Source organism: Lutjanus erythropterus, chromosome 15 (genome assembly GCF_056507025.1).
Source record: "Lutjanus erythropterus isolate fLutEry1 chromosome 15, fLutEry1.hap2, whole genome shotgun sequence".
NCBI lineage: Eukaryota > Metazoa > Chordata > Actinopteri > Lutjaniformes > Lutjanidae > Lutjanus > Lutjanus erythropterus.
In genome coordinates, this window is record NC_139331.1 from 28,312,263 (window position 1) to 28,334,333 (window position 22,071).

General features: G+C 38.2%; 2 protein-coding genes across 3 annotated transcripts; both read left to right on the forward strand.

The window, feature by feature from the left end:
- Positions 1-610: 610 nt before the first annotated feature.
- LOC146314573 (structural maintenance of chromosomes protein 6) lies at positions 611-16,265 on the forward strand. The gene is made up of 26 exons (XM_084737174.1): positions 611-1,126; positions 1,969-2,104; positions 3,860-3,965; positions 4,128-4,264; positions 4,934-4,995; positions 5,084-5,164; positions 5,285-5,386; positions 6,167-6,286; positions 6,672-6,770; positions 6,989-7,135; positions 7,779-7,867; positions 7,961-8,125; positions 8,305-8,483; positions 8,858-9,059; positions 9,918-10,032; positions 10,338-10,498; positions 10,623-10,758; positions 11,555-11,635; positions 11,826-11,996; positions 12,957-13,094; positions 13,189-13,334; positions 13,445-13,570; positions 13,761-13,866; positions 14,129-14,281; positions 14,447-14,544; positions 15,779-16,265. Exons 1-26 carry the CDS (start codon positions 989-991, stop codon positions 15,849-15,851), a joined length of 3,267 nt encoding a protein of 1,088 aa, XP_084593300.1. The 5' UTR covers positions 611-988; the 3' UTR covers positions 15,852-16,265.
- A 168-nt stretch (positions 16,266-16,433) lies between these two features.
- On the forward strand, positions 16,434-21,461 carry LOC146314574 (required for drug-induced death protein 1-like). 2 transcript variants are annotated; one of them, XM_084737176.1, is made up of 3 exons: positions 16,434-16,897; positions 19,315-19,325; positions 21,079-21,461. In XM_084737176.1, the coding sequence occupies exons 1-3, from the start codon at positions 16,475-16,477 to the stop codon at positions 21,116-21,118; spliced, it is 474 nt and encodes a 157-aa protein (XP_084593302.1). In that variant the 5' UTR covers positions 16,434-16,474; the 3' UTR covers positions 21,119-21,461. The 2 variants fall into 2 exon arrangements, with proteins under 2 accessions (XP_084593302.1, XP_084593301.1); XM_084737175.1 differs by lacking the exon at positions 19,315-19,325 and having other exon boundaries at positions 16,467-16,897.
- The last annotated feature ends 610 nt before the right edge of the window (positions 21,462-22,071 follow it).

Below are 22,071 nucleotides of genomic sequence, written 5' to 3' on the forward strand. Positions count from 1 at the left end.
TATATGGAGGTTAGAATTGTCTTTTTTTCTTCTTCTTCTTCTGCTTATAATCTATTCCTGATTTTTATTATGTGGTTTAAATTCTGTTTCAAGGCATTGGCATAACAGTGTTCTTATTCGAAAATATGACTATATGTATTATTTATTTGTAGTTATTTATTCACGGTTATTTCACTTTATTTCTCAACAATATGTGAAGGGAAAGAAGTGCACGGAATGTTTATGCAGTTACTCTATTGAATAGATGAGCTATGTAAATTCAAATTCTGCATGGCACTTTCATATTAAATGCTACCCTCAGAATGAATGAAAATAAAAACAACAAAAAGCTTTATTTATTTTATAATTTCTATGTATGTGCATTAGGATCAGTTGTAGCCTACAACTTGTGGAGCAAAGAGCTACAGCTGCAGGGCACAGAAAAAAAAACACAACAAAAAAAAAAAAAAAAACCCGCATGACCTCGTGTATCCTCGCGAGATTTCCAGGAGAACAGTGAGCGCGAATTCGATAAGTGCTCTGGTCTGGTGGTCCTCCTCATCAGCTGTGTGTGTTGTGCGCGGCTGCTACCGCCAACTAGGTACGTACTGACTCCATAACACGTCTCACATGTCCTTACAATTACTTATAACGACTTACAGCTAAAAACAACACACACTGGTCCTGTCTGGGAAGATAGTTGTAACGATCTGTTTAGCTTTTAGCGTTAGTTAGCCGGCTAAGCTAGTTTTGTAACGTGGCTAATGTCAGTTGCTAACGTTATTGTTTTTACTGTTGTTGTTTAACCTGCGGCCACTAGTCTGTAAACAGATAATAACCTTACCCGAACTAAGAAATCCAACAAATAGCTAATAGTTTTAGCCGGAGAACTAACGTTAGCGTCACTGTTTAAAGTTAAAGTTGGAGCTTTACTCTGTGCTCGGAACAGTGGTGTGTTCTGCTGTCTTTCAGTTTCAGTTTCCCCAAAAAAGTAGGTCCGGTGCCCAAGATGTCTAAAAGGAAAAGCAATTCCGTCAGTGACAAGCCCCACAAAAAGGTCAGACCTGCGGTGGAGTCAGAAGAAGATGAAGAGGAAGATGCAGATGTAAATGATGGTGACCAGGAAAATGATCTACTCAGGAGACAGGTTTGTACTGTCACTGCCATGCTGCAAACTACAACTCTGTAGTTTTTGTTCCTGCAGAGAAACTGTATCTGTTATTCATAGCTGATTCTCTGGGATTTTTGGAAAAAGCTAAGAAACTCCCTAGATCAGTGTCTCCCAAATTTTCTGTCTGGTGTCCCACTTTTTAAAAATGACAGACCATAATTTCCCAATTCACAATAAGCCTTATTATTATTATTATTATTATTATTATTATTATTATTATATCTTGGGGATGGTTAATTTGTGCATAAATGATCATTCCTGATCATTCTTACAAGGGCTGCAAAATTAATTGAAAAATTACCGAAATTGCTATGTGGCCAACTGCAATGTCCAAATCACAGAACCTGAACCAAATCGCAATTATTAGAGAAAGGAAATGTATATATATATTGAAGTATTGCCTAAAAAGCTTGTTCTCCAGATGTGAGAAAACAATTGTAATTGCTTGGTTGGCACAGACTCCAGTACTTGTCACATCATCATGAACTTACTAGTTTTATTTTTTGTCAGTGAAAATCATAGCACACATCACAATCACAAATTCTGTGAAAATATTTGCACTACAGCTTTCTTTTACCGTATAGCGCAGCCCTAATTTTTACTGCCATTTCTGCATCACCACATATCATCTTGATGCATATTATTAAAAACATGCAACATGTGTTAAATATTTTATGTTATGTTTTTATTTCCTCTCACTGTAAGTTTTGAATTTAAACCTTTATCATAACAACATCCCATGATGTGCTACATTTGTATCATACAGTGTATACTGTTGCATGTAGTGGTGAGAAATGACATAAATAATTTGTGTTTAGTTTCAGTCTGTCAGTGAGGTGGTGAGTGATGCAGGAATAGTGGAGAGCATCACACTGAAGAACTTCATGTGCCACTCTCTCCTCGGACCCTTCACTTTTGGCTCCAACGTCAACTTCGTTGTTGGCAACAATGGAAGTGAGTGTCGCTTCCTAACCACACACACAGACACATAGACATAAGAATAAAAATCACTGCAGTATAGCGTCTAGAGTCAGTATAGAGTCTACACTATTCTACAGGGAGCTGTCAGAGTAGTAAAGTACTTGTACTGTATGTGCCATTGGGGGTGCAAATGTATGTGGTTGAAAGGTAAAAACTGCAAGAATAAGATTATCTGATGAACGTACAAGCACTGCAAGAATAATGAATACCGGAGTGTCATGATTCTCCAAATACACAATTCAATAAAGTACTCAGATCTTTGGAAACCAGGCTTACTGAGGGACTCTGCCTGTTAATATGACAATTGGTGCTCTAAATTTGCCTTAAACTAGTTGTTCTCAAACTTCTTGGGGCATGCCCCACTGCAGAACAACAAAAAAAAAAACATTTACACCACTTATTTTTCTTAATCATTAGCAATAATAGGTGAAGAAGTTAACCAAAAGAATCCAAGCTGAATTTTAGTGAGATAAAAGTGATCACAAAGGTAAGAATTTAAAAGGGGCAAACAGCTATGACTAAATGGAACGTGGATGTAAGATACAGTGTGGACTGATCAAACTGATAAAGTGCTTGCATAGAAAAATGTTTCTCTAGTTACTTTCTTCCCTCACAATATTATGGTAGTACTTTTGTAATTGTTTAATGTCATTAAATCTCAGATTAATAAGCATTGATTTGATATGGCATGATTTTACATTCATCCTAGACTCATGTTAGCGAGGCTATAAGAGATACACTGAACCAATTAGTTTGAATCGATACATATTTCAATATATTTTCAACGATACAATATATCTTATAAATTTTTAAATAGTGATCGATTCAGCTCTGTCACAATACGATACAATATGATGCAATACAAGGCAATGCAATGTGTGGATCTTTACATTTTGATTCTATGAGTGTCACATTTTGTAGAGTGCTATTAGTGGCAAAAAAAATCCTGATAGTTTAACTAAATGTAGTAACAGTAGAGACAGAGAGAAGGAGACATTACAGTGGTGTTAACATCTTATGAGTCTCATGTGTAAATGAGATACTGTAGCCTAAATGAGAATCTGGGAACAAACTTTAAAATTGTTTCAAATAGTATTTTTGCAGTAAGATGATATTCTGCTTTGTTTCATATGGAGAGTGCTGTGGTTTTGATCAGTGTGGAGGAACAGTGAAGTGTTACCTGATCTCACAGTGACATGACGTCTCTGTGGGTCAGACTCGTGGCTCTGTTCTCTGCTGTCAGACACGTTTTGCATTAATGATTTGCAGCAGCGTTTCTCATCTTTCTTATAAAACCCAAACTTATTCTACACTTGCACTTTATGAAAGTCTGGTGGTGCGACGCGGTACAATGTCACTTCTGTCGCTGTTTTCAGTGCCGTCTGAATTGTGACACCCCTACTAATTAGTCAGTGCGACTTTGGTTTCATCGAGTCCACACTGATCAACTATAAATACTCAGACACTGGTTTTGTGGTAGTGGATTTTGCTTTTCTTTTTGTGCAATATTATTTTCTTCATACTGTGTGTTTAAGACATGCTTCTCTGTGGCCATCATCATCATCACTGCTTGACTTATCAAGTCTGTAGTTTTAAGTTGTGAAAGTGCATTTATGATGAATGATGATGTTGGAGCTGTGTAATGGCTTAAACCAAAACTATGTATGCATGTAAACATAAGTCAGGCTTTAATTTGTTTTCTCTGTGTACATCCTGCTTGTGCGACAGGTGGAAAGAGCGCCGTCCTGACCGCTCTCATAGTTGCCTTGGGTGGGAACGCACAAGCCACAAACAGAGGATCATCCCTCAGGGGTTTTGTGAAAGAGGGTGAAAGGTAAACCTCGCACCACATCATGTGAGATGTACATTGTTTTTTTTTGTCATGTTCTTTGAAGACAATTTGTAGTTCCCTTAAAGGACCTCTCACCAAGGTAACTTCTGTTAAAAGTTGTATCACTTGACTCACAGTAAATGTAACGTGTTACTGTCTCCACAGTTCAGCGGATGTGTCGATCACCCTGCGTAACAAAGGAAGGGATGCTTACAAACCTGAAGTGTACGGTTCGGCCATCATTGTAGACCTGAGAATAACACGCGAGGGGTTGAGAACTTATAAACTGAAGAGCAAATCAGGTAAAGACTGTGAGGAGTTATAGATTAGAGACCACTGCTACATTGTGCTACTAAAACAATAGAACATATTTAAAAGTTTTATAAGCAGTTGACCTTATGCATAAATCGTTCATCTTAAATGGTGCGTGCAAACAGTTTCAGAACCTTTGTGGCGTTCATCAATACTTTGGTGCTTCCAGAATTTAAGAGTGCTAATTTGCAACACCCATCCCAAAAATGACTTTTATGAAAATAAGAGATGGGAATATTGAGGTAAATATATGGTAAACTGAATACAACAACATATCATAAAACTAAATAAAAACTTGAGTTCATCGAAAAATGCTAGAATTTGCTGCTTATCCATGTCGTAATGTTATAGTAAAGTGATAATCTTTGAATTGTGAACTGTCAAACTAAAAGTAAAGTAATTTGACTCCTGTCATCTTCATTTCTAAAAAAAAAAAAATCACCTGTTTCTGTTGATTGATCTGTTTATAGATCAAAGGATTAGTTGATTGATCCAAAACGAATTTGCAGATTCATCAGTTATTGTATGATTATACAATGATAATCACAGTCGCAGCAAGTCACAGGGGGAAAATAGGAAGGTATTAATTTTGCAGCATCAGTTTGGAAATGCTTGAATAATACTGAGCATTATTGATTAATGTATTTGTTCTCTTATAGGTCACATTGTCTCAAGCAAAAAGGAAGAGCTTGTGTCTATTTTGGACAATTTTAATATACAGGTATGTGCAAATCTTATGCAGTAAAATATAATATAAAGTAATAATAATATAATATATAATATAAGGGAATGAACCTTTTCACCCAAAGGTCAACAATCCTGTATCGGTTCTTACTCAAGAAATGAGCAAATACTTCCTACACTCCAAAGGAGAGGGGGACAAATACAAGGTAATTTGTTTTTTAAATGAGAAGCCTTTATCTTGTTTTTTGACTGAAAAAGGTTTTGTTGGTGACACATTGATTTTTCTTAATTTATTTATTATTGTTTTGTTTTCATTCCTCCTGCAGTTTTTTATGAAAGCTACCCAACTGGAGCAGATGAGAGAGGACTTTGTCTACATCCAAACCACCAAAAATGTCACGGAGGATAAAGTTGAACAACATAGTGAAGTAAGAATTAGTCTGTCTAACATGTTTGTATTTAAAGTGGCTTTAACTGATATTTTACATTAATCAGTCCTCTGGGATTTTGCAGGCTTTCTGCAAAAACATCAAGCATGCAGCAATGTTTTAGGTGGTTTTTGCATTGCAGGAGCAAGTAAAAAAATAGTTGCAAGGGAGAATAAAACCACACACATTAACAATATGTACAATTGGCTTTACTGAGCTTTATCTCAAGTTTCAGCTCTTTGTTTTTGTTCACTCTCACCGCTCTGATAGTGTTGTTTTCAGCTAAAGCAGATGGTGTTTTCATTTGAAAAATAATACACTATAAAAACTCACTGTGCAATACTTGTTCGGCACCAAACATTAAATGACGAGCACTGTCAACATTTAGCAGCTTAAGAACCAGAGATTTCCCTCAGGAGCTGATGGAGACCACAGTCGAGACCAGAAACTTGACTCCAAATGAAAGACAGTGTTCATTTGTAACAGTTTGAGGTGCTAAAAAGCAGCTGTCTGTTAACAAGATCACCATGTCGTGTTGCTTTGGATAAAGGCATCTGCTGAATGAAATTGCTGTGTTCACAACTTGTTTCTGCTGCCCCAAAGTGGCTTAAAAAGTTATTGCAGGTTTAACCATATTGATGCAGGATCATAATATACTGTAAAACAATTTTAAGGCTTCACTGTAGATAAAGTGTTTCACATTGTTGCTAACAGGGTTAACCAGTAAAGAGTTCCTCCTATATCCTAACCATGCTTATTATTATTATTATTATGTTGCAGTGCTTGAAAGACTTGAAGCGGAAGTACCTGGAGAAAGAGGACCGTTACAAGAGCCTGGCGTCACTTGATGAAATGCACACCAAACTGGAGGAGCTGCAGAAACAAATGGCGTGGGCTTTGGTGAGATCATTTACATCAAGCTGGGGAAAAAAAATCAGATGCACCCTCCACACCTACATTAAGAGATTTTACGGAACCAGGAACTGTTTGAATAGATCACCTGGTCTGGAACGATGATGAACTCGTATCTCTGCAGGTGGTCTGTCCTGTGTATGCTTAAATACACTATGATGCATAGGTTTTATTTTTGTTTGTTTGATTGTTTTGTTTTTGTAATCTGTTTGTGGATGTTGTTGGTTTTTGCTTTTTTGCTTCTTTACGTACTTTATTATATTTCTGTAAAAATGTATAACCTAACATGATGAATCTGATAAATGAAAGTGTTTGTGAAGTGTGTAAAAAGATAATTTATCTAAATATTATTGACTCTGACTTTATGTTTCAGGTGGCTGAGGTGGAGAAGGAGATGGAGCCGATGAAGGAGAAGCTGCAGTCAGACAAACGTGCGACACAGAAATATGATGAGAAGGTGGAGGAATGGAAGGTGAGACAGTATTCACCATAAAATCAAGAGTATAAAACACGTTATAACTTGATGTATTCTCAGCATCAGGAGTTATAACCAGTGAACTTTAGCTTTTCTTTTTTTAAGGTTTATACATGTGTTCTGTAATATAACCAATAATTATTAGTAACTGAAAGACACCCTCTTCAGTTGTCTAACCTTTAATTCCTTTGATCTGTTTACATGTAATCGTGCAGAATAAGGTGGACGAGGCTGAGAGGAAGCAAAAGCAGACCCAGGAACAGTTGGATGGGATCACGCACCAACTCCTGGAGCTCCAGACGACGTGTGCCAAGCACAAGGCCGAGGTCCAGAAACGAAATGCCGTTTTAAAGTCCAGCGAGGTCAGTGTGTTCAGACAACACGTTAGCCAGGCTGTGAGGAAGAGTGTTAGAAGTGATTTTAGGTTGTAACTGTCGGCAGAGGGAATGCAAACATGTGATGTGACCTTCTCTTAAGTTACCTCAGATATGATGTTGTATGAGGGTTTGTTTATGGTGCTGAATGGTTTCCATAGCAATAAGGTTTTCGGGTCTGCCAGCAAATTAGGTAGTTATGAATATGGAAGTAGTATATAATGTAATATGTAAGGTGTGGCTGCACGATTATGGCCAAAATAATGATCAAGATTATGTTGATCAACGTTGAGATCAGGATTATGTGTTGATTTCAGAGACAAAATATTTTTATTGCACATTTAAAGCTTCTACAAAGAACTTTCGTATTGTGTTTATTTTGACGCCACCTGTGGACAAAACCCACAACCACAAAGTGGAACATCAAAAATAAAATTATCTAAATAAAAATCTCCCTCTTCAGTGGCGGCCATTAAGAACAACTATGAAGAAACAGCTGTTCTTCTCGTGGATGGTCATTTTTTCTAACATAGGTTTTGTAGAAGCATCCATATTGAATTGCTGTTATCATTGTGATGCTTGTTTTGTAACTAACCAGTGTGTCTATCCTTCAATGATATGTGTGAGCTAGGTCACAGTCCACAGATGCAAGGCTAACCTGAGGGACCTGGAAAAGGACAAGGCCCAGCTGTCCTCCAGGATAGATGATCTCAAGCTGAGGTATGACATGTTGTTGTCGTGTCTTCTGTGCTGCATTCAACTTGAAACACATTTTTCATTCTGTGCTTCTTGTCCTTCGCTCATCCCCCCTAGCATCAGTCAGACAACGGGAGTGGAGAGTCAGGCGAGGATGAAGCGTATAGAGCAGATACAGTCTGACCTGGAAAACCTGAGGCACCGGATCTCCACCCTGGGCCAGCAGATTGACCAGTTTCAGCACGCCTGCAACGGCGCCAAAGAGGAGAAAGGAAAGATGAGGTAGGAACAAATATTGGACACCAAAGATAAATTAATCACGCATGGGGGAGCTAAAGAGCCCCCTTACACTGTGCCTGACGGTGAGTTGTGAAACTGATACAGGATAGAGCGCATTGGAATAACAGAAACAGTAACAGCTGCTACCATAATAAAAAACCGCTGTGTCCCTCTGTCCTCAGGAGAGAGCAGGAGGTGCTCCAGAGGTCCATTGACGCCAACAGAAGGAACCTGCAGACGATGGAGAGCAGTCGGTCCAATCGTCTGCGGCGCTTTGGAGAGCACATGCCTGCACTCCTCAACGCCATCCAGGAAGCTGACAAAAAAGGCCGCTTCAAACACAGACCTCGAGGACCTCTGGGTAAGACTTGGTGCCAAGTTGTGCATAAGTGAAAATACTCCTGGCTTTGACTCCTTTCTCAGCCCTTTGAATCACAAATTGTGTATAATGTATACAAAAACAGAATGCACTGATTTGCAAATCATTTTCAAATTGTATTCAGTGGAATACAGTACAAAGAAGAGATACTAAATGTTCAAACTGATTAACTTTATTGTTCTTTGAAAATATTCACTCATTCTGCATTTGATGTCTGCAACATGTTCCAAAAAAGTTATAACAGGGTCGTGTTTACCGCTGTGATAATCACATTTTCTATTATGGGAGGTGCCAAAAGGTGACATCTGTGACAAAAAAATGCACTTGCCTTCTCTTCTCATGTTTCCGTTTCACAGGTTACCTTATTAGCCTGAAGGACCCAGAGCTGGCCCTGGCTGTAGAAGTATGCCTTAAAGGCCAGCTGCAGGCCTTCACTTGCGATAATCACGAGGATGAGAGGGTGCTGCAGTCCCTCATGGCCAGAGTGTTCCCAGGCGGCCGTAGACCTGCCATCATCACCAGCAGTTTTCTCCCACATGTACATGACACAAGAAAGAAGTGAGGACAAAACCATTTGTTAAAAGTTTGTCTTAACAAGTGCTTTGCCTGAAAGGAAAGGGTATTAGGCTTTAAGCACACATATAAGCACTTTTTTTTTTGCATGCTTTTATTTTGCTAGATTAACTTGTTAGTACACATTACTTAAAAAAAACATTTTTAAACCAGATGAAGTCATGGCTTATCTTTAACTTAAGTTGCACCAAACTTCAAAAATAACTTAAAATAAGAAGGATTGAATTTACATGTCAGGTTAGTTTTTACTTTAAACCCAGATTAAGTTTAATTTTGTTGCACTGAAACTTTAAACTACAGTTTAAAATGTGATCCCACTTGAGGAGGTTTAACCTTTAAAATTGTTGCCTTTTTGAGTTGGATTGAGCAAAATAAGTTAAAGGGTGGACCAGTTTAGTTTTATGAAGTGTTCTTTAGTTGATCCATTTAAAACAGTCTGTCAGTCACCAGGCAGTCTCTGTGTTTTTCCTTACTGTGCTGTTGTCTGTTTGTTAATCTTGTTTCCCCCGTTGATTAGCACTAATCCCAGAGAGGCACTCTGATAGCATAGCTTGTGCACGTCAGTCCTCTGCAGCTGCTCCAGTTCAATTCCAGCCTGTAGTCCTTTGCTGTGTAACACCCCCCACCCCACTTTCTTCCTGCTTTCCTGTCATGTCTTCAGCTGTCTTATCTAATAAAGGCAAAAATACCCCCAAACGTATAACACATATTTTAGATTGCATTAATCTTTTTTTGTTGCAACCCAGTCTAAGGATACATTTTGTATGCAGTATCACTTTTAACCATGCATATCTGGAGACTTTTCATCAGTAGCGGTCTTGGTTCGTTTTGTCTTTGCGTCAGGGCGGTGAATCATCCTGAATACCACTCCGTGCTTCAAGAACTGGAAATTGAGGACCCAGTTGTGGCGAACTGCCTGATTGATCAGAGGGGTATAGAGAGCATTCTACTCATCAAGGTAAAGTGTCTCACATGAACATAAAAGTATAAAGAACATGAGATATATAGTTATTTATTTGAAGCTGATGTAAACTATCTACACAGACTGATGTACCTGTATATGATGCAGTATAATATAGATATATAAATACATATGGTGTAATACAATAAAACATGAATAAAACAAATGAACAATACAGCTCATATAACCTGGGTTCACATTTAGATTCTAATGGAAGTGCTTCCTTTAAAGGGAGAAACACCTTGTCAACCTCATTGTAGTGTTCAGAAGTGTTGACATGATTTTTTATTTTGCGTTTGAAGAATCGCACAGAGGCTCGGAGAGTGATGCAGGGCAGAAACCCTCCAAAGAACTGCACCCAGGCCTTCTCTAAGGAGGGAGATCAGATCTTCACTAACCGTAGTTACACTGCTGAACAAACCAGAGCCAACTACCTCTCAGGAGACGTTGAGGAGGAGATCAGGTGTGTGTGCATGTGCACTAAGACTAATTTCACCTGACAAACCAGTGTCAGTAAAGTCACTCCTGGATACTTCCTGGTGTCTCTTGGTGTTTGAAAATGACTTGTTTTCTCCCTTTTCTATCAGGCACCTGCAGAGGGAGATAGAGAACCAGACAGCTCAGGCAGGTCGCTACCAGCAACAGATGAGAAAGTTGGAAGACGACATCAGACAGAACGAAACACTGCTGAGAAAAGCCCACGTAGAGCAGAAGACGACTAAAGTAACGCTTTTTCCTTTCACAAATCAGTCTTCATCTCTTTCTGATTGCATATATATCATGAAATTATTTTATATCTAGTGATAATTCTTTATTCCTTCTGAGTATCAAACTGGGACACAAATAACTCACACTGAATGTTTTGCACAATATTTCACCCATTCTTGAGAACTGGGACAAATCATGTCCAACCAACAACAAAAAAAACAACCTTTTTTATGTCTAAACTTGCCCTGTGTCAGAAAACACCTGAGTCCCTGACAAGAATTCACAACTTCAAACAATTAATATGTGTTAAAAGCCTTCAAACTGGAAAACTAACAATACCTGCTGATAAAAAATATGTAGAAATATGTTTCATATTTTTTTTATTTAATTAATTTTATTTCTTTATTTATTTTGGGATGAAAATGTCAGCCTTTTTAAGTTGTGTCCCTGATGTCCATCAGCTCCATCAGATTTTTACAAAAACAAGATTTGTCAGGCATGTAAAGGATAAACTAAGCTAAACTTTCTGTTTTTTGACAAATTCATGAAATAATATTAAATAATAAATGGCTACTCACGACAGCTATGCTGTGAAATAAAAAAAAAAATGTTTGAACGGGTTTTCCATCTCTATTTTCCATACTTTCCATCAGAGTTAATTTCTACATTTAAATGTAAAATAAATAGATGAGTTTTCAGGTGGGGAAAAATAGATGAAATTGCTGCGCCAAAAATGGAGTTTCTGCTTTGTTATGATCTTGAAATTATTTTTTTTTTTATTTTTTTTTTTTTTTTTAATTTTTAATTCCAGGACAAGGCCACAAAGCTACAGCTGGAGCTGACAGACCTGAAAAATGTGGAAGAGCCTCAGTCAGAGGACCTCATGCCCCTGGTTTGTACAGAGTACATCAGTGCAGTACAGTATTCAGATTTAAATTAAATTGTCGTACTTTTCATTAGCGCCACATAGCAAAGAAAAAGAAATGTTTACTGAATTAAAGGCCCCAAAATTCACTTTCAAGTCTGTAATATTTTTGCAGTCAGTGAGCACAGTGACAACAGCTGTTATTGCTCTGTCGCAGGAGGAAGAGCTTCAGGAGATTGTTGCTAAGATCTCGTCCAAGCATGCCGAGCTCAACAAGGCTCGTGCTGAGATGGCTGAGCTGAAGGCCTCCTACGACGAGGCAGAGCAGGAGTACAAGCAGCACAAAGACCAGATCAACACAATCGCTGAGGAGGCTGACACAAAAAAGGTAAAAACTGTAGATTGTGTTGTATATGCTAGTGGATTCAGAGCACAGAGTGACACATTTTAGCCTCACCTTGCTGTTTAAAGTTCAGAGAGGTTGTCGGTGCAGACGTTTCCGACAGCTGCTCCTGTAAAAGCCTGTCATTAGCACCTCCTTGCTTTGTTCCCATAAATGTAAATTAATTACATTTCTATCTCCAGTGACAATTTGATACATTCCTCCAAGAAGCATTTAAGTTTGTTTTATTGTTTTATATAATATTGGCCTTTCATTATTATCTAATTATGTTTAGGTCTAAATCTAGGGTTAAATTTGAATCATAGAACGTACGACTAGGCTGGGTATAAGATTTGGGGATTATATGTTTTTTCTGTGCCAATTTTCTGACATCAGTTTTGACACAAATAAAAATACATTACACATTATGGTACAGTTACTCACTTAAAAGGAGGAAGCTGTTCAAAGACCTGGGAGCAGCTGGAGAAACTATTTTTACTCTGCACACTTCACTTAACCAGCCTAACTGAACCAACATGAAGATGGAATATCTGTATGGCACTGAAGACGGGATAAAAATAGAGGAATACTGGGAGAAAAGAGAGGCAATAGTGGATTACTTGTAGAAAGGAGGGGAAGAGAGTGGAATACTTGGAGGAACGAGGGGGAAAATAGTGGAATACTGGTGTGAGTAAAAGGGGAAAATATTTGAATACAGTGAATAAATTGGGGTGTTGGAGAGTACTGGGAAAAAGATGGTAAAATAGAGGAATATTTGGGGAGAGAAGAGGGGAAAATGACAGATTACTGGAAAAAAAAGAGGGGAAATTTGCCTAAGACACAGAAAAGAGAGAGGGAAATAGTGGAATACTGGGAGGAAAGAGGGGGAAATAGACACAGAGTGAGACCTCTTACTTTTTCTAGCCTGGGTCTGACAACCATCCACTGTGCTTTGTCCTGCTACAGGAGGAGCTGAGTAAGACTGATCAGGAGGTGATGAAGTGCAAACATCACAAGAAACACTACGACGAGAAACGCAGCGCCCACCTCCACAACATAAACAGCCTTGAGGTCAACCTGCAAAACAAGAAGGAGGAACTTGAGGTCTGCTATACAGAGAAACAGTATTGTCGTCTTCATTATTACCGTACTGAACTGAGTTTCAGACATTGACGATTTGTTTCACCCCGCCGTTCAGACATCTGTGGCCAAAGCCGCCAAAATCTGTCCCGAGCGTGTGGAGGTACGGCGGACGCCAAAGAGCCTGGACAGTGAGATCAGCCGTCTCAAGGTCAAGATCACGACCCAGCAGGAACAACAGGGAGACCGCGAGGAGGTCGTGAGGTATGTTAGTCGGACCGTAATGTAACGTGTCATCATCTCACACTTAAACATCTAAAACCTTCCTCTCTCCTGACCTTTTCCCTCTTGTCCATACCTTTTTTCACATCCAGGCAGTATCACGAGGCTCTGGAGAGCTACAAGAACATGGCACAGCAAATGAAGAACCTCAACAGCTTCATCAAAAGTCTGGACAGCGTCATGAACCAAAGACTCCAGGCTTACGCCGACCTCAGGAGGTGTGTTGTAAAATGTAAAATGACCATTTCATTTTATTAATTAAAGTTCCCTTCAAGCTAATGGGTTAACAAAATCAAAAAGAAACCTGTTGATTGTGGTTTTTGTCCTCCTGTTTTCCTTAATTTGTCATTGCTTCCCTGCCCTTTTGATTTTTGATTTTTCTGTTCTCTGCATCTCTTGGTGTCTTAGGTTCCTCTCGGCTCGATGTAAATACTACTTTGACAGCATGCTGGCGCAGAGACGCTACACTGGAAGCATGACCTTTGACCACAAGAATGAAACCCTCTCCATCTCTGTAAGAAGAACTTTTCTGTCATCAGTCAGACTAAACTTGAGCCTCATTTTCCCTTTAAAATTTTACACTGAGGTTTCACTTTGTGTAACACCTGTGGACTGTCGTTTCACCTGCTGTGTCTCGCGTGCTCCAGAGTTCAGTTTGTAAGATATTACAAGAAAGACTAAACAGTTTAGCAGCATCCGCATTGAATTCTGAATGCTCAGCAAAGCTAAGCAAAGATTTCTTGCACCGAACTGATTTATCGTCCACTCCTCTGTAGGTGCAGCCAGGTCAGGGGAACAAGGAAGACTTGAGTGACATGCGCTCCCTGTCCGGAGGCGAGCGCTCCTTCTCAACTGTCTGCTTTGTCCTCTCTCTTTGGGCCATCACAGAGGCGCCTTTCCGCTGTCTTGACGAGTTCGATGTTTACATGGTAATAAGATACGTTTTTTTATTGATGCTGCAAGTTTGTCTGGTTGTGAACGCACACTGCTTGAGTTGCAAACTAAGTTTCATAGCTTTTGACAGACATTAGAGGGAGAGGTTTGGAGTTTATACTCAATAACATGCATCTTGTTTTTTTGTTTCATCCCATCAGGACATGGTGAACAGGAGGATATCGATGGACATGATGCTGAAGGTGGCTGCTAGTCAGCGCTACAGGCAGTTCATTTTCCTCACCCCGCAGAGCATGAGGTATTCACTGATCCAACATCTTTGTTTGTATACTTGTAAATCAAAGCAGTCAGACCACCCAGATGTGATTCATTGACTTAGTTTTCTGTATATTCACATAGTAAATGAGCTGTGATGAAGTAATCTGTTCAGGAGCAAAGGCCTTGTGGTTTTAGTGTGCTGCTTAGTTTCTCTGGGAAAGAGCACAAGCCACTTAAAACCACCAGAAATCCAAATCCACAAATTGCCTTGCAACTAATTTAAGGTGTAATGTACATAATAGTACGATGTAAAAAGTATTACCCATTGATTCCACTGAGCATGTCACAGTTGTGATCTGTCCCACCCACAGCTGCTTGCAATTTTGAAAACTGGATTCCCCTTACTGTCTCTGTGTCTGAATTTCTGCCTGCTCCGTCCACGTTGTGCAGCTTGATGCATCATCTGTCAAAAAGAGATTTGGTGTGTGTGTTTGAAGTGAGAACTGTTTCTGGGATGCGCTGTTGGTGGAATTCTGTAATTCTAGGGGTTTTTTGGTTTGAATTGGGCGTGCTTATGCGCAGACATTTATTGCAGAAATTACAGTTATTTCTGTGAAGCAATCGTAAGAAAAAATTCACATCAGTTGTCCCACTCATACAAGTGCAACAAAACCGCTCTGCTCCAGCTCAGTCAAGGAACTGAAGCTTTTATATTGTTCAGACTCCTTTCACAAAATCAGCACAAGACTAGCTAGTCTACCGCTGCCTCGCTCTGCAGCAAGTAACATTAGTTCAGTTCCAAAACTAACGCATTAAACGCCAAAGTCACACAATAACATGAAGAAACGAACCGATCAAGGCAGCGGTAGAGCAGGAACTCCCATTTCTGCGAGGTAAAATGACAGGTCTATCTTTTCTGTGCAAGGAAAACACACTGAATGGCTGCATTTATCATCCTTTCTCTGGACAAGGTGAATAAACAAGGCTGCACACACACTGTGAAAATTAAATTATTTAAATTTGTTTTATGTATTTTCCATTCTCATTTATAATAGAGACTAAAATATATGTGGGGAACAATAATTTAACATTTATTCAGTGTCTTGAGGGAAAATTATACAAGAAAAGGATTATTTTGTAGTGTAGGTAATTATTTTAAATATGCTTTTTAAAAAAGGGTCTGGAAAAGTCTGGAAAACTGAAATGGAAAATATGTATTGAAGTTTGATGTCACTTATGCATTCTTCTTTTCTTTTTTTTTTTCTTTCTTCCAGTTCTCTTCCAGAGACCGAACTCATCCGCATCCTCCGTCTCAAAGATCCAGACCGTGGAGAAAACAACTCTTAGAGAAGTCAAGACAACAACCAGTAGTGTTTCCAGCTGGTAATCTAACATCCGTTGAGGTATGAGACCACTAGACGGTGTCAAGACCCTCCATCAGTCAGACACGAGGATGTGGCGTTCGCTGGGAACATGTTGTAAGAAGTTCAGCCACATTTTGCTCTTTACCTTCACTTTTGAGAAGGATTACTTCTGTCTGTTCAAAAGTAATAATAAATGTTCAATGTTTCATTTAAATTTGTTAAATGTTTTGTACAATAACACTGAATTCAAGTACCAATAAAAATGACATAAGAACTGTTAATATTGATCGGCGCTGTACAGGGAGGGAAAATATTTTTATATCCATTACCAAAATAACTGTTAAATGGCTTGAAAACCTCAATATTCATTAAACAAAAAAAATTAAGTTAAGACGTGTTGGTGTTTTCTTTTTTTTTTACCACAATGTGATTTGGCACAACACATAATCTTGATGTTTTCCTCATTATTGACTGGATAAAAGTCATTTTGATTTGGATCTGCACTGAAACAACTCTGAGACTTATTAAGGTCGGTCTTGTGAGGAGGAAGGATTTGCACCTTTAAGGGCTCCGTGCCAAATCCTGCACACAAGGCGGCCCACTGGAATGCACTTCCACTCATGCACAATAACATCTGTTGACAACATACCTGACCTCCTGAGGGAAAGTGGTACTCTTTTTTTACTACATCCCCGAGAGCTGCGGCGAGCTGACAACATGAAGCCCAAATCTCTTCCACTGAGGCTGTCCGACAGAAATCCATCAGCAGCAGAGACTCTGAACACGGGAACGGCAAAGTATCAGCGTCATGTGGACTGCACGGATCACCAGGAGGGTCCGCATCACTCCGGACGCACCGACAGCCGGACGGCCGTGGACAACAGCGGACAGAAAAATGAGAAGTGCCACAGAGAAATTCATTTCGCGTTTCTCCCAGAGAGGTACGAGCCGCTGATGGACGAGGCACAAGCCAAGGCAAAAGAAGAGAAGAAGAAAAGGAAGAAAGAACAGTACAAAAAAGTCAGGAAGGTTGGTCTCTTTCTTTGTTTTCAACATGGCTTTAATCAGCCTCAAATTTTACCAATAGATTCTTATCTACACCCTCCTCCCTGAAGAATGTCATGTGCTCAGTATGAGGACTGTTTTTGTACTCTGAGTTCTTTGTGAATGACATAATTATCCCCATTTAGTTTGTGCTTATTCTGGTTAAGAAGTAGTTTGATTTTAGGCTGATGACATTTCAGTGATTTGTGAACAGCTGTACACAAATATGCTGTTTAAATGTTTTATTTAAATTAGATCACCTTCTGGCCCAGTTAAGATAAAAAATTTGAAACTATGATCACAGAAATATTACTCTATTTGGTTATTTAATAGGAACAGCACATGAATATGTTAATGAATATCAGTATAAAAATACAGGATGTAAACATGCTGGATTTAACACATGAAGTGCTAATTTTAATCCATAGGTAAAAAAAAAACAATGTGCAAATAAAAATATACAAAACAGGTTTTAAAAAAAAGACAAAATACAATGTGCAACATGTCAAATTAGAGGTGACTTTGGTTTGCTTTAAGCCGGTGTTTGAGAAGGGTCGTAAAGGGAGGATATGTAGGGTGCAACCTTATTGCAAGAGTCATTCCAATATTTACTTTTCTTTTCTGAGAGCACAGTTTGTCCGACTGTGGTGCACCCATGTGGTCCTTCACAGTCCTGCTGAGTGGTGACCCTGCTGCCAGCGCCACTGTCAACCTATGCACAGCCTTTATACATAAAACAAGTGTATTTGAAGTATTTAACATTCACAAAACAAACACTTTTATGGCTCTCTTGAAAAGTGACGCCATGGGTTTAACTGTTGTTACATTCGCGAGTGACCAGTTGGTTAAACGATATTTGATATTTGAAAAAAATATTCACCATCAAGGCAGCATTAACTGTCAGAAACTGTCTAATTTGTTCACATTTTTGTAAATTAAACTTAACAGTGCAGCTGTATTCTCTTCCGTAACCAGCAGCAGCTCATCTTGGATCACTGCTCTGATTTCTTGGCTCACGGTGGGCCGTTCAGATTAAAGTCAGAGATTAATCTCACTGAAGAGCTTTAAAGCATCATATGTGTAAATGACATGCACAGCAGAGGAGACGGAAGAACGTCCTGACAAACACTGAAGGGGTCACAGTGTGCTGTCCACTTCCTCTCAGTCAGGGCTGGCCATGTTGATCCACCATGAGACGTTTGTAGTGAAGAAAAAATCCAATAAAGTGAAAAACATTTACAATATAAATCATTGTTTATAATCTGAGGATGATGGAAAGAGTAACACTTGTGGAGGAAGTCAGTCTGTTCAGGGAACTTGGGATCCTGGTGCCGTTTTACATCTTAACAACACACTACAATACAACAGGAATTTGCTTTTGGCCTGTGACCCAGAATTAAGTTTCAGTTTTGGCCCTCTGAAGGAAAAAAAAAAAGTTTGAGCACCCCTCTTTCAAGGGATCCAAAATGCTGCTGCCAAACCTCTGACCGAGTCCTCCAACAGGCCTCATGTTGCAAATGTTGGAGACGGTGAGGTTGTAGCTCCTAAACCTTGGAACTGTCTCCCATTGGCTCTCTGTGGTACAGTGTGGCCTCTCACTAACCCATTTTTGGCCTTTTGCATTGGCACATTTCATCCTCAACTATGGTGCAATACTTTGATTTAATTTCTCACATGACTCTCTGGAGGTCACGTTGGATCCCTGTTTTGCAGCCTTCCTCACATTGTTCAGCTCCATCATCTCTCCACAACAATGAAAACATATTTTCTGTCATTTTACAATCTGAAAAATTGGATTCACAATAACAGATGAGTAAATTTTAATATTTAATTGCTTAACATGCTTTATTTGATAATAATGATAATGTAAATGTTGCCTTGAAGTAACATAGTCCCTTCTTTTGTTTTGCATTATGCTTTTAGCTGGATGTCTGCATTTAACGTCTCTTCCTCTGCCTCTTATTTGTTTTTTGTTGTTTATTGTGAAGCATTTCACAGCTGATCCTTTCGGTTCTCAAGGTTCTGTAAAGATAAGACAAGTTCCTTTGAAAACAGTGCTCTGTTTACTGGGCAGATTTCTTTACTCACGTGTGATTGATAAGGAAATAGCTCACAAACTGTGACCTCAAACAACATCATTCCAATAAGCTTATCAGTAACCTGACATACTTACTAATATTATACATTAACAGACTTTTATTGGTCGGTCGTGTTTGGGAAATGTCACGTGTGGCAGGCAGTTTAATAACAACAGTGATCAAGCAGGATATAGTCTTTAAACAGTGTAGATACTGGTAAATATTTAGTGTGAAGTGTTTCATGCTAAGTGAATATGAACCTGTAAATACAGCGTATGTGTATGAAAACACTTGAATTAATCTGACTTTTGTCTTTTCTTGTAGTTTGATTTGGGGTAAGTTGAAATGTGAAAGCTGGCATCAATCAATCAGCCTCATTCAAATTATTCTTAAACATTTTTGATTCATGAAAAAAAAAAAACAGCAAGTTAATACCAAATCAGCTGAGTAAAAATAATGAAATTTGCCTTTATTCTACAAATCATCCTTTATAATATAATCTGCACAACATCCAATCTTCTTTTCATTAAGAACAAATGTCCAGTCTGCAGAGAATCATCATCTTTTTACTGTTTGATTTGCTTTATCAATGATTTACAAGGACATGTCGTATGGAATCTGATCCCAACCATACATATATATGTACGTGTGTCTTATGTGTGTTTATAATAAAGGTTAATCAGTTACCTGGTACTCTTGTTTACAGACAGTCATGGCCTACATTAATCTGTGAAAATATCCTGACAGGCCAATATTAATACTTGAAGTCTCAAAGTTCATTCATTTCAAGTTCAAACATTTTATGGATTTAAAAAATATTTTATTACATTGTTGATGCTGGAGGACAACTGTGTTATTAGCAACAGCCTGTTATACAAAAATAACAGACCTTTTGACCAATCAGACGTGAGTATTTAACAAATGCATGTAATAATAATTTCTAATAACTATTCATTCAGAAACTGTTAAGTTTATAAACATGAGTTGCAGCAATGTAGCGACCATCTAGATAATGTTAGACAGGTGTTAATCATTATTAAACACTTACGTATAGTATAGGAAATGTCATCATGGGTGCAACAATGAGCTGTTAGTTTGCATACTTATGATGATACAATATATAATTGATAAAATAATTATTTTAAGTCATACTTAATTTTATCATTCACTAATATTATGTAACAAGCCATATTATGCTCTTATTAGACTTTATTAGAGGGTAATTAGGGACACATTACCACAGAACTGTAAACTAAAGTAAAATCATTTGTCTGCTATTTCCCCGTTTAAAAACCCTATGTGAACCAGATCTAGACCAAAAGATCAAGTGATTTAGGATTTGTGTCCCTAATTACCCTCTATTACTGTCTAATAAAGAAGAGATTATTTCGAGTTTTTGTCTGACTTGAGAGAGTCAAGCTTCTTATGTCTTATTAGTGTACTGTAAGATTAAGTGTGACCTTATTTCATATGACACAAGCTAATGATAAAATAACAATTATAGCACAACTAACAGTAAATAATCATTTAATTGTTAGTTAATGGGAAAATAAATAAAATTACTAATAACTAAAATGTAATTAACTTTTAATTTATCATTTATTAATGATTATAAAGTGTTACCGTTACGATTAATAAATCAAACTACATTTTTACACACTGCACTGAGGAAGCAGGAATGTTTTTTCTCCATTTTTTCTCAAACATCTGACTTCCTGTATCCGCCTCAGCCGGTCAGGCCTTTCCTGTTCAGAGAGGACAGCAGACAATAGTGTTCAGGGGGCGTTTTGTTTATATTTTAGGGACACATGCAGACTGTACCTCTCCTCCTGTGGTGCTATTGTTCTAAAACACCACATCTTTTTCTTCTTCTTCTTCTTCAAATAGCTTCTGACTGATTTCATCAGTTCTTAATTCCCACATTGTTTTAACCTAATTCTGTCGAATCAGTTGTTTGTATTGGATTTTGTGTGAGAGGAAAGAATTAGGTTTGACTCAGTCCTGATCCATACTGATTTATCTTTATTACATTGGTGTTAAAGTCTACAGATTTAATGATTAATCTGCGTCTGTGTGTTTGTTTTTCAGAATGTTGGTAAAGCACTTCGCGCCACCTGGAAGTGTCTGATGCTCGGTCTGTACAATTTTGCCCTCGGCTACTCGACTCCGATCACAGTGGCGGCAACTTTTGTCCCCGACTTTCACCCCGGAAGAAACACGAGCTGAGCTGAGCTGAGCCTCGTGTTCCTCCTGCAGTTTGTTTCAAAACTGAACTGTACATACCAGTAAACCTCTGGACCAAAGACTTTTAATATGTTCATAACGTCTGTGTATTTGAAATTACATTTTTATATTTGTTTTCACAATTTGTAAACAAAATATATTATTAAGCTGTAGGTAACCACGTATTAAAGCTGTCTTTGCCAACATTATGGGCCAGTTTCACTGACAATGTTTAAGCCTAGTCCCAGACTTTATGTTGCACTTATCTTAAAATAGTCGTAGATTCAGTCTGTTCTGTATTAAACTAAAATGATTGCAAGAGGGAGGATTAGAGCAACTCCAGGACTAAATAGAAGTTTAAATTAATCCTTCAAAGAGGCTGATTTAATGTCTGTTTACTGCTGTTTGTGAAGGAACATGGACTATTTTGAATATCTAAATCAGAGGTGCCCAAACCTTTTCTCTTGGAGATCTAAAACTGAAACTCGGTTTTGGCACAAACAATGTGTAATGTGTTGTATTGTTAAGATAGACAATTGTAGATGATCATCAAGTTCCTTTAACCAACTCTCCCTGCACAAAGTTATTCTGCCCAACTACTTATTAATTAGGGATCCCACATATTCAAAGAGGGTTTTTTTTTTTAATCCAGTTAAGACCATAAGATTAGAGACAGCACCTGTGAAATTGCTTTCTGTATATATGTAATCCTTAATCCTAAATCGCATATTTTTAACCCCTAGTTTAGACACTGAAAAACTTGTGCCTTTTTCACTTGGAGAATTTTTTAATTTTTTTGCTAGTTTGTTTGTTTTTTTTTTTAATTGAGCATTAAGATGGTGTTTGCATGTGTGCAGA